Raw genomic sequence first — 16346 nt, 5'->3', positions numbered from 1 at the left:
ACTTATCAGCATCTTGCAGGGCCAAAAAAGATACCAAGTACCAGAATGCAAGTGGATGGAGGGCCATCTGGAGAGAAAGGAGATGTAAAAGCAGAGTGGAAAAAACAAGAGTTCATATTGACTACTAGACATTAGAAAGTTAGTTATGAAGCTTGTTATGAGTCTTCTCTCCTCTTCCAGGAAAATTGCATCCAAAAATCTGTGGAACTATTACTTCTCAGTCACTGTAGTCACGTTAGTGGGAGTTACAGAGACATAACAGGACACAATTTAGCTAGCACAATTAACGTGCACTATTTTTTTCTGATTCAACCAATGAAATTATTCAGTCTATTGTAAAAAAAAGTCAACTGTAAGTGGGTATACATTGGGAACTCAAGTATAATATGAAAATTTCCTCTACAACTACAATAACAAGAGACTACATTTAGGAAAATATAAACAAATTCATATTTTAATATAAATATTAAAAAGAAAGTGGAAGTTAAAGCCTAAATAAACGTTTGCTAAATAAATGTTTGGCACTTCCTACAATGTTATAGCAATGTATCAGTGGCACATTTGGGTTTGCATACTGAAGTGTTTAAGTGTTGCATTCATGACGACAAATACTTGCAATTTTCCAAAATGAAAAGGTTAATACTATGCCAAAGAAATCTGCCAAGATTCAGAAATCATGACTTTAGAAAGTTAAGATTAGGGACTTTCAGTACTTAAAGGGGGCTTATAAAAAAAGCAGAAGAGCAACATTTTAGACAGGCAAAGAGGAATTGTTTTAACTGAAAAAGAGGATTTAGATTAGATGTTAAGAAGAAATTCCTTCCTCAAGACAGTACACAGGCACGGAACAGGTTGCACAGAGAACTTGTGCATGCCCCACCCATAGAAGCATTCAAGGCCAGTTGGATGGGGACCTGAGGAACCTGATCCAGTGGGTGGCATCCACCCAGGGTTAACCCACTCCAGCATCCCTGCTTGTGGTGGGGTGGTTGGAACTAGATCCTCTTTAAGGTCACATCCAATGCAAGTCATTCTATCAGCCTGCGATTTCTTAACATTTAATTTCTACAGCAGCAACCCATGCAATATGAACCCATTCCTCAGAAGTTCTTAATATTTTGCTTAATATTTTGCTTGCTCAGCCTAACACAAGAGCTGCTCTCTCCTAAGCTTGGCTAACACAGTGAAATCACTGAGGAGGACCACAGGAAAGAGCTGCATCCCAATCCTTGGTGCTGAGGAACAACAAAAGCAAAGGAACAAAGACAGCCCAACAGTGAAAAATCAGACAGATCCACTTTTTTCTTCCACACCTTGTGTAACTGCACTACTCTCACACTAACCTCTACAACTACAAAATTCCTACACAAAAAGTTGGATTTTCTGATTTTAAATGTTAAGACTGGTCATCTCAGTCTTCTTGAGTTGCACTCTAAAGCAAGAGTAATACTGGAAGGAGTGACAGAGAGCAAAGATGGGGCACATGCTAGAGTAACAGACACCTGAGTAAGAATTTAAATTGGGGGCTTTATGAACTTTAGTTTTGAATAAATAACAAAATCTAAGGCCATAATCTCTATGTTCCTCTTCATAAACAGAGGCAACACTATTGGCTACACCAGTCTTGCCAGGAAGAGAGAAAATTCTAACTAAATAGGTAATGTATAAAGTACAGTAAAAACAAAAAAAATCATTTATAAACTCTGGAAAGAGCAAACACACAGATCACTTAGTCATCCTATCTCTCAGTTCTGCTTCCTCACAAAGATGACTAAAAAAAATAATCTGAGTTTTATTTCTAAATTGCCATGCTTTTAAACAATTCTCTATGCTAGAAAAAAAAATCCCATTCAGTACTCAAAGAAGACAATTCACTAACTGGCACTGGAAGCATCCTTAATATGACACACACTGAATGAAATTGTGCCAAGTTCTTTGGTAGAAAGGGGATATTCTTTCACCTCTTCAATAACAGAACAGTTGCAAATACTTTAGTTGGAAAACAGCCCCATTTTTCTAAAAAAGAAAACACTCCTGAAATCAAATTAGTTATTAATACTTGTGTGGAGTAAGAGGGAAGCTGGGAGAAGCTGGAATGTGGCCTGTTTGTCACTAATTCAATAAAGACAAAGCTTTCTAGGACTTCTAACAGAAATTTTAATTTGAGGGAGGACTCAAGGGCTGGTTACTGAGAGCAGGTACTATAAAAAAACAAGCTGTGCAAGGGTATTAAAGGGCCTGAAAGCTCACTGCCAGAGGAAGAAGCAGTCCCCATTCTGCCCCAGCAAGCATTCCCACTCCTACAGCACCAACATGGGTGACCCTGTGGTCACACAATGGAGAGCTGCCAGGAATATGACCTGGCCAGATAAGGCCGTTCACCAAATGATCGGGCAGGCGCAAGGAAGCAGCAAAAGTTCAGTATCCCAAACCACATCCACCTTCACTGCACATTTTTTGGGGATTTTTCTAAAGCAGATTAGATACTGGGAGTTAAGAGCTCACACAGCTATCCATGCTGGGAAGCTGTCAGTGGGCTACATGCCCACAGCAGGGTGACACAGAGGTACACCCTGAAGCAGTGACAAGAGCAGTAACAGGCACCACTGTGCCCAATGGCTGCCTCTGGCAAGGGCTCAAGAGGCGGTGACTCAAGCAGAGAGAGGTGGAGTGACTCCCTAAACTTCTCTGTCCCCATTTTAACACAGACATTGGCCATTTCCTCTCCGCTCCTGCTGTTCAGCACTGCTCTGTCAGATGGGCTCAGCCTTTCCCTGCCCCTTCCCTGATCACTGCTTCCTGCCCACACTTCCTACTCTGCTCCTATCAGCTTCCAGGAAGCAGCTTCACCATCTTTAAATCACACTGGCAAATTCGAGAATATTTTAAAATAAGAGATGTACAAATCGATGCTTTAACCATTCACAGGTGTCAAACCTTGCTCTTTAGCTACCACACTTTACAACTCTTTGGAGAAGTCTATAAATATTTACAGATAGCATCTCAAAAAAAAAATCAAACAAGTGTTTTGAATTTTTCCCCCAAATCCAGACTACATTGTCACCAGTAAAACACGTGTATCATCACACAGTTAAAAAGAACTGAAATCTGAAAACTCAGAAGTGAAAAGCACTGGCTTACTGAACTGAGAGAGAAAACAACTTCTACAGACAGAAGTTACAAATTACACTTCAAAGTGATGGTGTCCCATCATGGTGGGAGTTGACACTCCACAGTGTCAATTTACTCCACAGAGGAAATAAGAACACTTATAAAAGTTTGTGACACTTTCATTCAAGATACAAGCATGGACAAGACAGCTTAAAATAAATGGATGCCTCAAATTCCATGAGAAAGAGCAGGACAGAATCCCAGGACAAGGTTCCACAACAAAAAGAAAGGAACTTACTTCTTCACCTGCAACTTGTTCTTTATTAAGACTGCCACTTTATTTAATGAAATTTGAAAAAAAAATCAAGAAAAAAAAAAAAAAATCAAGCATTTTCCTTTCATTTGCCCTGATTTTCAATCCTTGTGTCTGTAGGTCAATGATGACACAGACATGAGGGTTTTTATTAGACTACCAGCTTTCAATGATGAAAAAAAGTTTCTCTGAAACAACAGATTAAAATCTGTTCAAATAAATATAAAGTAGGACAACATCTTCAACCAAGGGAAAGTAAGACAGCTGTCAAGTCCCACTGGAAGTGACCATCAGCAGCACATGATAACACAATACTGAAGTACTAAACAAGCAGCATAAATTCAAAAACTTTGCTAGTTCAGTGATTCCTCAGAAAATGCTAATGATTTCAGGAAACAATACATTCAGGTCATCTACATCTCACAGAAACCTTCAAAATACCCACGCTGAAGAACAAGTTGGGTAACTCTTAAACCTACAAATCACTATGCTGATGCAGACTTATGTTTTCATGTTAATGCTACAAACTGGCTTTACCCAAAACTTCAGAGCAGACAATTTAATGGCACAAATTATTTTCATCACAGTTAAATCATGGCACCTGAGGGAAAAAGTACTCTTGAAGTAGCTTGTGCCTCCTCAACAGTAAAAAAGACCAAAAAGTTCATAGCAAAACCACCTCAAAACTACAAATCTTTGGCCCAAAGGCCTATTCACTGAAAAATCACTGCAAGCACTTTATTTACAAAAGCACACATAGCCTTTCCAAGGGTGAGGAAGAAATAAGCCTCTGGATATGTTAATAATAACTGTTATACTGGAATACAACTGCAAAGTTTTAGAATGTGAACTTTTTGTTGGACACAGTACTTCACAATACTATATCCTTTGAGAGACCTGCATGGAAACTCACTCACAGATGGATCAAGTTATCAGTGTAACAGAAAATTCTACTCCACAGGGGTGAAATGACTTCAACACTTCTGACCAAAGGTAGATTTTACGGTCTGTTTTTCTTTTAGTTGGAAAATTTTAGTTAATTACATCGCTTCACATTGCTCAAATACAAGAATTCTTCAGAGCCCAAACAAAATACAGCAGAAGCCTGTAAACTTTTAAGACAAAAATACTGCTATCAACCTTTAATATGAATACTATGGATTTTCTTCCGTTTTTCTCTCCCATTATTATCCACTACCTCTTATTTTGCCTAGATTGTCTCCATATGTACTATAGAAATACACACACACTTATGCTTATCTATACATAAAATTAATATACAATTGTAGCTAATAAAGGTTCAGCATTAGTGGGTTCTTAATTCCATTTAGTCTGGCAGTTTCAGAAATCTTGCCAACATAACACTGTTTTGCTGGCCTGTGAACACTTGAAAAAGGAAACTAGAATTTCCAGGGGCAGGCAGCCACGAGACTTTGCTGAACATGCAGCATACACAGTATCCAAAAAGACCAGTTAGCAGTCATGTGAAATAGCCTCTGCATCAAAACAAAAAGTAACCAATAGTGTTTCTAGGGGTTTTTTAAAATAAATTCAATTTGTTCTACTTATCAACAGGAAAATAGTTCAAAAGTTAAATACTCAAGGGATTAAAAAGCCAGCAGCTCTCTCTGGAGATGTGGGAAATTGCTTATGAATATTATTTATGGGAATAATCCTAACTATTCAAGTGGCATCATTTGTTACTACATAAAGTTACAGGAAGTACTGAAAGATAATTCATGTGAAGACAGTAAAGAGTCGATCACTTCTTATTAGGCATTAAAACAAAAACCCAGGAGAGAATAAACTTCATTTTAGTGTGCCAGCAGAAACTGATTTAACCTCTACTTTCTGCCAGGTTAGAATATTGCATCGAACCAATACAGCTGATTATAGTTTTCATTAACATCCCTTTCCATTCACGTATATTCAAGTACAAATTAACTGAGGCAGCAACACAGAGTTTGAAATTGCAGGAAGGGCCTGTGAAAGGGGTGACCCAGCTGGTGACTCAGCAGGACTTTCCCTGCCTCCTCCCCTGCAAGGGAGGGCAGGAAATTTCAAAAGAATGTGTTCATACCAAACACAGCTATGAGTTATGATTTAAAGCAAAGTCACATGCCCACAGATAATAAGGCCAGAAGAACAAACCTGGCAGTGAACCGGTAACACACACACAAAATTAGTTCCTTCTCCACCAGAACCTGGACACTGCAACCCAGAATCCTTCAACACTGTTTGTGCCCATTGTGGAGCTCCCCCATTTAGCCAAGCACGGAGGCTATACCATACTTGTTTGTCATTTAAATACTCCTGTGTTTGACTATAAATAATGTAGATTGCATTTGTGGAACATGATTAATGAATACAGCTCGAAACTTCAGCCCACACAGTAGCTGTGGGTAAATAAGTTGTGTGTAACAACACACCCAGGACAGCCTATTCTTGGCAAAGAAAACTCCTACACTTCCTCTATCACCAATAAAATGCTCTAAAATAACGATATGTAAGAACAACTGCATAGCATTAGGCCTCCAAAGGCCTGTCTAACCTGATATCACCTCTGATAAAGTGTGTGGAAGAGGACAAGAACCAGACATGCATACAGGAGATGCAACCCAGTAACAAATTCTCAGTCACTTATGTATGGCACAGATCTGCTGAGCCAAATGTGGTTGGTGCCTTTATGTTTATCAAATGATGATACATTTTTCTGTGAAACATCTCAGAGATCAGCATCTTAATGTTCAGTTCTGAACTCATCACTGGACAACTTGCTGAATACCTAAAAAGAATTCAAGGAGACAAAAGCAGATGACAAACAACCCTTACTTCGCATTCATCCTCTTCATGCACCTGTAGCACTGACAATTCAAAGGCTTTCACCATCTCTCTCCTTCCTTCCCCCACTAAAACACCCCCAGCCTGCCCCCACCAGCTTTTTCAAGTGTTGCTGTATTTTCTGAGGTCTGAGGAAGGAACACAGAACTTCACAGCATTTGCCTCACCAGAATACCATACATACAGGTAATAATCTTTGTTTTGTTCTCTACTACTTTCACTACAATTCCTACTGACTTATTTCTTTAACTGTTATAAGCTCATTTTCAGACAGCCATCCAACACCAAGACCTGCTCCTCAAAAGATGTTTTTGCCTGCCATTTCACTGCTCAAGCACCACAGAACCATAAAATCATTTAGGTTGGAAATGACCTTTAAGATCACAAAGTCCAACTGTAAACCCAGCACTGTCAGGTCCACCACTAAAGCATGTCCACATGGGTAGGCACCACATGTATACATCTTCTAAATACCTTCACAAATGGCAACTTTTTACCTTCCCTGGGCAGCCTGTTTCAATGCTTGATAACCCCTTCTGTGATTAAAATTTTCATAATATCCAATCTTAACCTCCCCAGCCATGTCTTGACTCACACAACTTAGTGGCCAAGTAATTGACTCTTCTATTATATTTCTAATTATTTTATTTCATTCTTATTAGGTTCTTCAGCATACCTGCATTTAGTACTCTGCTTTGGGTACATCAACAGCAGTAGCAAATTTTCCCATCTGACTTTTCACTCTTCTCCAGATCATTTATGAGTATTTTGGAGAGCTCAAGTTCACAAGCCCAACACAGATGCCTCCACTATGAAAACAGGCAAGGATTTGCTCCCTGATTTGCTCCTTGGTGGATGGCTCTGCCACAGTAGAACCAGCCTTCCTACTCCATGGCCACCAGGCTCTTCCAAAAACTTTTAGTGAAAAGTGTTTCAAAGGAGTGCCTGACAAACCAAGCACACTGACTGACATCCCAACACTGCAGTGGTTCTTACGGGTCTATCAAACTCCACTGAAGCCAGCAGCTCACTGCTAACACAGTCCTAAATAACCATGTCTAGTTTTCAGCTATTAATCAAAACCAGATGAATTGTCAATCACCAGCTTCATCTCACAGCCAAAATAATTTGCAGTTTTCCACACAAAAAAAAGAAATAATAAGCTTTGGAATCAACACAGCAATTTCTTTCAACTTAAAAGCAAAAGAACTTCACTTTCCTTCCAACATATCTAACAACAAAACAGTAATTTGGTTAACCACAAGTATTACAGTCTTCCCATGATAAGGCTAGCTTCAAATCACTGAAAAATAATTACTAAGATGATTTCTGTTGATTTTAAGTACATAGTGATTTCCATTTTCACTGACTATATTAATTTTGTTGATTCATTTTATACAAATAAAAACAAACCAGTCATTTAAATAACTGCTCTTTGGTGAACAGTTTTCTGCCTACTGACATGAAAGGAAAACCATGACACAGGAGAGCTACCACTCTGTATTCAGGCTTAAGAGCAGGGGTTTCACACATCTGCATTTTTTCCCCAGGGGGTGGGGAGGGGTTAAGTTTTCGTTGATTTGAACAATACTCATTTCATCCCAACAGTTTTCTAGGGGGAAACGCCTGCCTGTTAAGAGTTTCATTACTACAGTCAGGGCTCAAACTAATTACTTAATGGGAAGGTACATGAACAGTAACTTTTACCAGATAAAAACTTAACAGAAATAAGCTAAGAGAGAAGTTACTTGGCTTGCTACAACTGTCTGAATTACTGATTTTAATCAAGTAACTGGAGTTATCATGTGGTTTTCCTCTAATTATTTCGTTTCAGCACTTACCTTTCTTCAAGCTATTCATTTGCAGTTCAGCGCTCTGTAATAGGTTGCTTAGCTTATTTAAGGGTTGAGCTGTCTGTGTTTAACCTCTTCACTGATTAAAGGGAAAAAAATGTCCCAAGAACATTTAACAAGCTTGTATATTTTTCAAGTAAACTTGAAAACTTCCAAACCACCTTTTAATGCCAAAAGTAGGCTTACTGGATGGGCAGATGAAAACAAGGAATTCATGTTGGTGAAGAATACCACTGCTTTAGGGTACAGTCCTACCTCAAGTATTTCCTCCCACATCTCCACCATCATGGGTTATGAAAGATCCTAGTGACACTGGTTTTTGTTCCTTTACTCTCTTAAAAGTCTTATGTTACTACTTCTATAATTTTCTTTCAAGTTTTTTCTACTAGATGCTTCAGCTCTCATCTTTAGAGTAAAAAATGTGTCTTATACTTCTTTTTCTCATTCCTACCCTTTCTGTACTGATTTCTCTGTGCTGTCATTACCACTTTCCCAAATATTCACTCATTCTTTACATTTTTCCCTATAATCTTGAGCTCTCTCCTTTTCATCCTGCTTACCCACACAGTCGGTAACAGGAGGCACTGGTAAGAGCTGCTGTCTCAGACAGGAACACACAACTCCACGTGCATGCAAGAACTGTAATTTAAGTTCTCCAAACAAAGTCTGTGTGTGGAAATGCAGAGAAAGGAAGAGACATCTAAAATTTCAAGCCAACTTTGAGGTAGGCAGGGAAAAGAAAGATGGAGAGCCTCCCTCAAGAGAAAGACAGTGCACTTTTCCCCTTGCCCAGCTCAGTCCCCCTCCTCCTCCTCTCTTCCACGGGGAATGTGGAAGCCTGTCCCAGCTGCTGAGCTGCTCCACGCAGCACTCCTTGTCAGCTGCCCGTCCGCAGAGCGCGCGTCCGCGTGCCAGCAGCGCCGGCTCCCGCTGTGCGGGGCAGTGAGCGGGAGCAGCCGGCAGGCAGCGGCGCAGGGACGGCCGAGCAGCTGCTCTGCGCGCAGGCCCGGGACACTGCCCACGACAGCTGCCTTTATCATTTATTACGTGTATTGTAGCATCGTGTCGTTACCACTGCATTCCAGCAATTGTCTCCAAATATTTATGGGCAGAGCTACTTGGCATTAACTACTGACTGATTGGGAAAAAAAATAAAATTGGTAAATCTTTAATATCTTGACCACTAATTAATCCGATACCAAAACCTCCTGAATTCTGACTGACTGAGTCAAAGGCAAGCAATGGCAAATGGGAAGATTCCAAAAACCACTTTTTCGGCTGAAGCTTAACATACTAGCATGTGGCCAAACCTGTTAAGCTACAGAGGATCAAGATGCTTTACCATTTTTAGCTTTTAATAGAAAAATGAAATGGAAGCAATACATAGCCATCGAAACCTGGCAGATCAAAGCCACAGTAAAATAAAACTTGCATTCTATTTAACATTTCATTTGAGCCTCAGAAGATTTAATTTCAGACTGATTCACATTGTTGTCTTCTCCTTGTATAAACTGTTTCCCCGTCACTTCTTGGTTTCATTACTTCGTGCTAAAGAAGTTCACGCCAGAAATTTTTTTCACATGTAACAATTTAAGCCTTAATTTAAAACCACAGAACATTCCCTTAGGATTTAAAAAAAAGATCTTGGTTTGGCCAAAACAAACACATTATAACACACACTTCTTCCTCCAAGTTGCAAATACAAAAATTGAATAATTAAATGACACTTCTCACACGTGCTTTCCATCTTCTCCCCAAAGGAACCAACAAGAAAAAAATAGTACATATTCTGCTTGTCCTGTTGTCGTATCATGTTATGGTCTATCCATAATGTTATCCTATAACAATTACCATAAGGATGTTAGAAAGATACCTGAACATTATTTTACCTTCAGCCTCTGTACACCAAGAAAGCCATGCAACCAATAACAAACAGGGGAGATGAACAGGGACAACAGTTTTGAAACCATAGTTCTTGTGTATCCTGAAAGGCATTTACAGTCATTTAAAACATTTTCAACTAATTGGAAGTAGCTTACCTGAAGGACAGGCACTTTTTGTGGTGTGTTTTGTGGTGACTGGTGAAGCTGTGCCCAAGGCTGATGATGAGGATGTGGGGGTGGTGAAGACTGGTGATGTATCCCTGGATGAGGCTGCATGGGAGGACAGGTTGGCATTTGCTGTTGAAAAGACTGCTGTTGACTAGGAAGCTGCTGGCCAGATATTAGTCGCTCTTGTATTGCTTGTGGATCTGCAAGGCCAACACCTGGACAACCATTTGGTCTCATGTGCCCACCCATCTCCCGTGGTGTCGAAGACATACCCATAAATGGACGATTCTGTTGCATGTTTCTGGGGCCCATATTCCTTTGTCCAATTCCCATGGCACCAGGGGGCTGGTGTGACGGCTGAGGATGGGGTATATTTGGGTAACTGCCAACTTCCATTGGTATTCCAGCACTACCGGGTCTAACCTGTGGAGGAGGTGTACCTGCTGGATTACTCATTGCTTTCATAGGTGACATGGGAGGTGGAGAGGCATAAGTTCCCTGAGGCTGTGAAGGGTGCATAGTTTGCGTGTTCATTTGGTTAAGTGAGCCACTAGGGTGGATGGGCTGCTGGTGCATTAGTCCTTGACCACTGTTTGATGGAAATCCGACAGCATTTGGGTATCTTGGTACAGATTGATTCATTGGAGTGTTATTTGTAAGGCCTAAATTCTGATTCATCCCTGTATTATTAACTAATCCCTGATTAAGGTTACTGTAAGGATATCGAGAATACTGCCCTGAGTTGTTTATAGTAGGTGAGGGTACCGTCTGGCTCCGAGAACTAAAATTAAGTGTTTGCGGCCTAACAGCACCCTGCTGGGGAGGATTAGGGGAGAATCTGGGACTGTGGGCTACTGATTCCCCATGGAGAGCAGTAGGGGGATGGTGGTGAAATTGCTGGACTGAGTGTCGCAAAGAAGGTGCCATACTGGGATTCTGCTGGGGCACATGAGACAAGTGGCCAGGTCCTGAGGTGGCAATGAAAGGGTTTCCCTGATTGAGGCCTTCTTGGCCTTGAGAAAACTGGTTCATCCTCTGCTGCTGCGGCTGACCGTGCTGCTGCATTGAAAAATCACCACGAGCCATGTAGTTTCCCATCTGCTGCATGTGCTGAGGATGGCCCTGCCCAGGGGGTCCGGAGGGTGCCTGTGGTGGCTGTGTGGGTTGCGGCTGCTGCTGCTGCTGTTGCTGCTGGTATGGTGCTCTTATCTGGTCTGGCACTTGAACTGCCCGTGGTCCCCACATGGAGCCACTGTCTACGAAGGGCTGGCCATGTCTTTCGTTCTGCATGCCGGGATAGACTCCCATCTGACCACCGGCACCGCTGCTGTGAGGAACCTGAGGAACTGGAGGGTTGTGATACTGCGAATGAGGAGACGCGATACCATTCCCAGGGGCATTGCTTATCATCCTGTTCGGCTGATCCATCAGGTGCATTTTCTGCTGTTCGTATTGATTATAGTGATCAAAATGGGTCAACTTGGCTTGGTTTTGATTTGCAGGAGGATGATGAAGAGATGACTGTAAAGTGGGAAATCCTTGATCCATGGGCATTTGCTGACCCATAGGATTCACTGTATTTTCAGGATATCCACATTCTCCAAGGCCTTCCAACCCTTCACTGAAAATATTCCCATCTTCTCCAAACAGACTCATCATTCCTGGATCTGCCATCTTTTTTCAGCACGCAGCTCCTTGGAGCTACAACCAGAATGTTAGTCTGTGCTTCACCTCGGTGAGGTGTTTTGTCCTCAAAGCCTTTAATCCTCAACTAATCTCCTTCATGTCATTCCATATTTCCTTAATTCTTTTGGACCACGCAGTGTCAGGCAAAGTCTGGTTACTGCTCCTAGAACAAGCAGGGGAAGGGGGAGAAAGAGAAGAAGATATTAAAATAAATAGCATCAGGCAACATAAAGAAAACATACTTGACTGTTTTTTAAATGCTAGCTACTTTCAGCCCCCTGAAATACATCTTAAAAATCTATTTCACATTACAAAGGATTCATTAGCTTTATCCAAAGCTTTATTATGATAGAGAGTTAGGAAGCAAGCAAAACACTAGTCTTAACCTTAAATTAATCCATTCACTACACTTCCTAGTGCTCCTTTCTTGGGTGGAACAGAACAAAAGAACACAACACGCAGCAGCAGCAGCTGCCACAGCAGGTAGGCAGATGTATGAATATAGCTGAGCAGCCCATCTGCTGAACTAAAGCCCTGAAAACGCTCTAGTTACCAACAGCATGTCCTTAACCTTATTCCCCTGAGCTGCGTAATCAGATGAGCAAGCAGAAGCGCCAGGTCCTACGATGAACTAAAGTTAGCTATATGCACAACAGATTTTTCAAATGCATATAGAGATGACCCACTAAATACAGACCAAACTCCAAGACTCAGCCTTTAGGAAGGAATTTTTTAAAAAATTGTTTTAAACAAACACTTTAGCCTAATTTAATGAATTTATACACTAAAAGACACAATATTTCTCCCCCTTTCCGCAAAGCTATATGCTCAATTTGTGTAAGAAAATCAAATTTACAAGCTTCACCATATGATAGGGTGGATTTCTCAATCCTTCTCCTAATTTCCTTTATGATGGTAACACAGAATAGTATCAATGAAGTTCATTATTCATCTTCGGGTTATCATGCTACTACTGCAACTACAGCACTTTGCAAGACCACACTGAAGTTCTGTGGTCTCCAGAACTTGAATACCCACTCAAGAGAATTAGTAATGGCAAAATGACTTAACAAAAAGCTAACTTAACAAGGTACACATTTGGACTTGGGGAATAAAAAGCAAAAAGCAACAACACAGTAACAACAGATTCAGAAAAGTTCTCATTCAGGTTTTCCACAGGGAAGACCGATCCATTCCAAAATTGTCCCCTATCCTCTTTCCACAAGAAGTCCAAAGATTTGTTTGGATCCATTTTTTATGAGCAAAGGTAGTCTAATGCTGTCTTTTTCTTCTTAAAAATCAAAATTTTGAACACTGTGCCTTACATGCAAAACATACTTTAAGACAATAGTCAGGAAGCCCATACATTTAGCAAGTATTTTTGTATCTTGGTTGTAATTCAGTGGCATCTCTGCTTGCAGATACCAACTGCCCTTAACCAGCAACCAAAGTAAGAAGATTTACAAGTTTATGCTTTCACATCTTGCATTCTGTTGTGGAGGAGAGATGCTTTCAGTCACTTTGGACATAAAATGCCAGGCCAGACTGTTTGACTGAAGGTGATTTGTCCCAAACAAGTTTTAGGGAGAAAAATATCAGCACATTTATTACCCTTCTTGTAGCCACTGTCAAGAGGACCTTCTACAGCATGAAGCAGAGGGCAAGAGGAAAGGCACAAGCATTTATCACTCCTCTTAAAATAGCATTTGAATGTCACCTTTAAAACCACACTCTTAAATCTCTTTAGTGCTTGGCTGGGATATTAACACTTCCTAAATCACTTGGAGGTAAACTCCTATGAGCCATCTTCATATCTCTAATATCTATTTGGTTTTATTTCATTTTAATTATTAGGCAGAAGCCATCTGTAATATTTACCACCTCATTCAGTTTATTAGAGCACACCATAAGGAAGTTTCAACAAGGTGAGAGGGAATCCCCTTCACCAAAAGAAGCTTTTGCTATTAGACTGCTCTAGAGCAGACTGCAGTCATGGTGAAGATCCCTGATGGCTCAAGGACGTCTGGCACTGCGACTATTGATGCTCACTGCCATCAGGAGCTGTTAAAGCTGGACTTCAGTGTGTACTGACAGTCTCCAACAGAACAGTCTCTTTGCCTGGAAATGCCAAAAAGCAGAGCACACAGACACTGTTACCTCCCAAGCACTGATGTAATCTGGCAATATCAAACTGGAGCTGAGTAAGTCTCACCCATCCACTAGAAACAGCCACACAGTTAAGAACATGTAAAAATTTCCACTCATTTCATTATATAAATCATGCCTGCTAAAAGAACCATTTTTTAAGACAAGAAGGCTCTACTCTCCTGAAGCACTAATGAAACTTTATAACAACTCAACAGAGCATCTCCAGAAACAAGGTTACAAGCATCAAGCAGGCATTTGACCCTGCTCTGTTTTTCAGCTGACAAGCACCCAATAAAATACAGGCACGTCAGCCACTGATAACTGTCAACATCAGCTCACAGTAGCTTGGATCTACTAATGTACCCAGAGAACCAAATTAAAATAGGGTAAGGGTTTTGCTTTACTAAACACACTTTGCTCAACTCACACCATTCCAATTTGCAGGTTTGGACTAAGTGCTGTCCCTCACAACGCAGGAGATGTGCTAGGGAACCTAGCACTCACCCTGCTTCCTGAGCACACACTCTTTCTAAAGAAAAGTAACCTTTAAGTTTATGATGCAGCTTGTAAACAAACAAATCCATCATCTAAATTAAGAGCAAAAACCCTGCTTGCCATTACGTGATTTTAGATCTGCATTTTTATCTGAGGCATGAATCGACTTCATGTTTGAGCTCTGGATGCTAAAGTTACTACGTCTGAAACACAGCATAAGTCCACAGTAAAGAACTCTCAGATTTTGGGAGTATTTCTTCAGATGTAAGTCCAGCCTTAAATTTAATGACCACAGCCCTTAACAGTCAGTTGTGCTCTCGCCAAACCTTATTCTACTTTCCCCAATAAAAGTCACACCTCTGATGTGATATATGGCTAACAGCAGCTGTTGAAGCATGAAAGACAGTAGCAGCTACAGCCTGATCAAAATAAATTAACCAATGTTTTGATAAGGAAATAGTCAATACTGGAATTACCTACTAACCTCTCAACCTTCCATTATAACAGGGCAGACATTTAGGTAGTTAAGCAAGTCACAAGAGTCACAGCCTTATTTTAGGTTGCAACTATGTCTGCTTCTTTCAAAACAAAAGAAAGCCAGCACATAAACAAAAGCAGAACCTGCATCAAGCAATAATTCTAGTTAAAATACTCATTCAGCACCACTGTTCCCTTCCCCATAAAGGCAGATATAATAACAGCAAGACTAACAGTGATAAACTCAGCTTATAGTCTTTTTTTAATTAAATAGTTTAAAATAAGGGATGGCACATCCTCTCTACATTCCTGCAATTTAAAATCAACATACACAAAGGCAGTGTTTGTTGGGTACAAAGTGAAGAGTACCTGAACCCTTAGAAAGGTGGATAGCTGAAACAAAGTAAGAATGTATAACAAGACAGTGATTATTTTTTATTACTATCTTAAACTATACAGGTTCTGCTATAAAATTCTAGCACTTTTCTGTTCCTGAACATGAAAGATGGCTCCAAGAAGAGTGACCTAAAGAGTCAATGAATATATTTCGTTAAGGCTGCCTAGGCAGCCTGCTTCTGTTCAAAGCAGTGGTGTGATCCCAACCACCAGGACACAGTCAATTGCTTAACAACCCTGTTGTCTCAACAGACAAAGCTTACATTTACTCCAGTTTGCAACATTCCAGTCTTAAACAGCTAAATCTCAAATTTAAGTAGTAGTTAACCATTGTCCAGCTTAATATTCCAAAGCTGCATGCACTCAGTTGTCTTCAGCAGCTTCCCACTTTTATAAGTAGAGCTAAGCTGGCTGCTGCATACACATAACTTATCTGGGGCTGCAGACACTAAAAACCTGAACTTCATTAGTTTTGCTCCCAAAGTAGCAGATCCAGGCAGTCAAGAGCAGGAAGCAGCAAGGGCAGCACACAGATGCCCATGCCCTCCACACCATCCTCACATTCTGGCATTCAAATGAACATTTTGTAAATCAACAGGTTCCTTGATTCAGCTATCAACCCTTCCACAGAAGAAATTCAGCAGCATTTGGCCGTGCAGCAAATAAACTGAATAAACAGAAGGTGAGAAGGCAACTAATACTGACTGCTCCAAGCTTGAAATGACATGTGTCATGCAGAGTTGTATTTTTACAGCTATTAGCTGATAGCTCTGACAAAACTCTGAAGTACTTGACAGACACAAACAAACCAGCCACTCACATAATGGAAGTATGCCCTTACATACAATGCAATAAACACCATAAATACCATGCTATTTTGAAGAACTAGGCTAAAAAGACCTCTCATGCTAAAAACAACACCATGCCAAAGGTCATTTTGAGACCAGAGCCTCAAAATGTAGGATTAAACATTAG

At 40.5% G+C, this 16346-nt stretch overlaps 1 protein-coding gene across 7 annotated transcripts in view; it reads right to left on the bottom strand.

Moving 5' to 3' along the window:
* Positions 1–16346, bottom strand: part of CHD7 (chromodomain helicase DNA binding protein 7) — a 133477-nt gene that overhangs the window by 80201 nt on the left and 36930 nt on the right. For all 7 annotated transcript variants that reach the window (XM_064706139.1, XM_064706138.1, XM_064706144.1 and 4 more), the window contains one exon: positions 10158–12018. In XM_064706139.1, coding sequence (XP_064562209.1) covers positions 10158–11843 — 1686 coding nt within the window. In that variant the 5' untranslated portion in view covers positions 11844–12018. The remainder of the gene's footprint in view (positions 1–10157; positions 12019–16346) is intronic.

Source organism: Zonotrichia leucophrys, chromosome 2, assembly GCF_028769735.1.
Source record: "Zonotrichia leucophrys gambelii isolate GWCS_2022_RI chromosome 2, RI_Zleu_2.0, whole genome shotgun sequence".
Taxonomy (NCBI): Eukaryota; Metazoa; Chordata; class Aves; order Passeriformes; family Passerellidae; genus Zonotrichia; species Zonotrichia leucophrys.
Note: the sequence above shows the minus strand (reverse complement) of the source record. Positions and strands in the feature narration are given on the sequence as shown.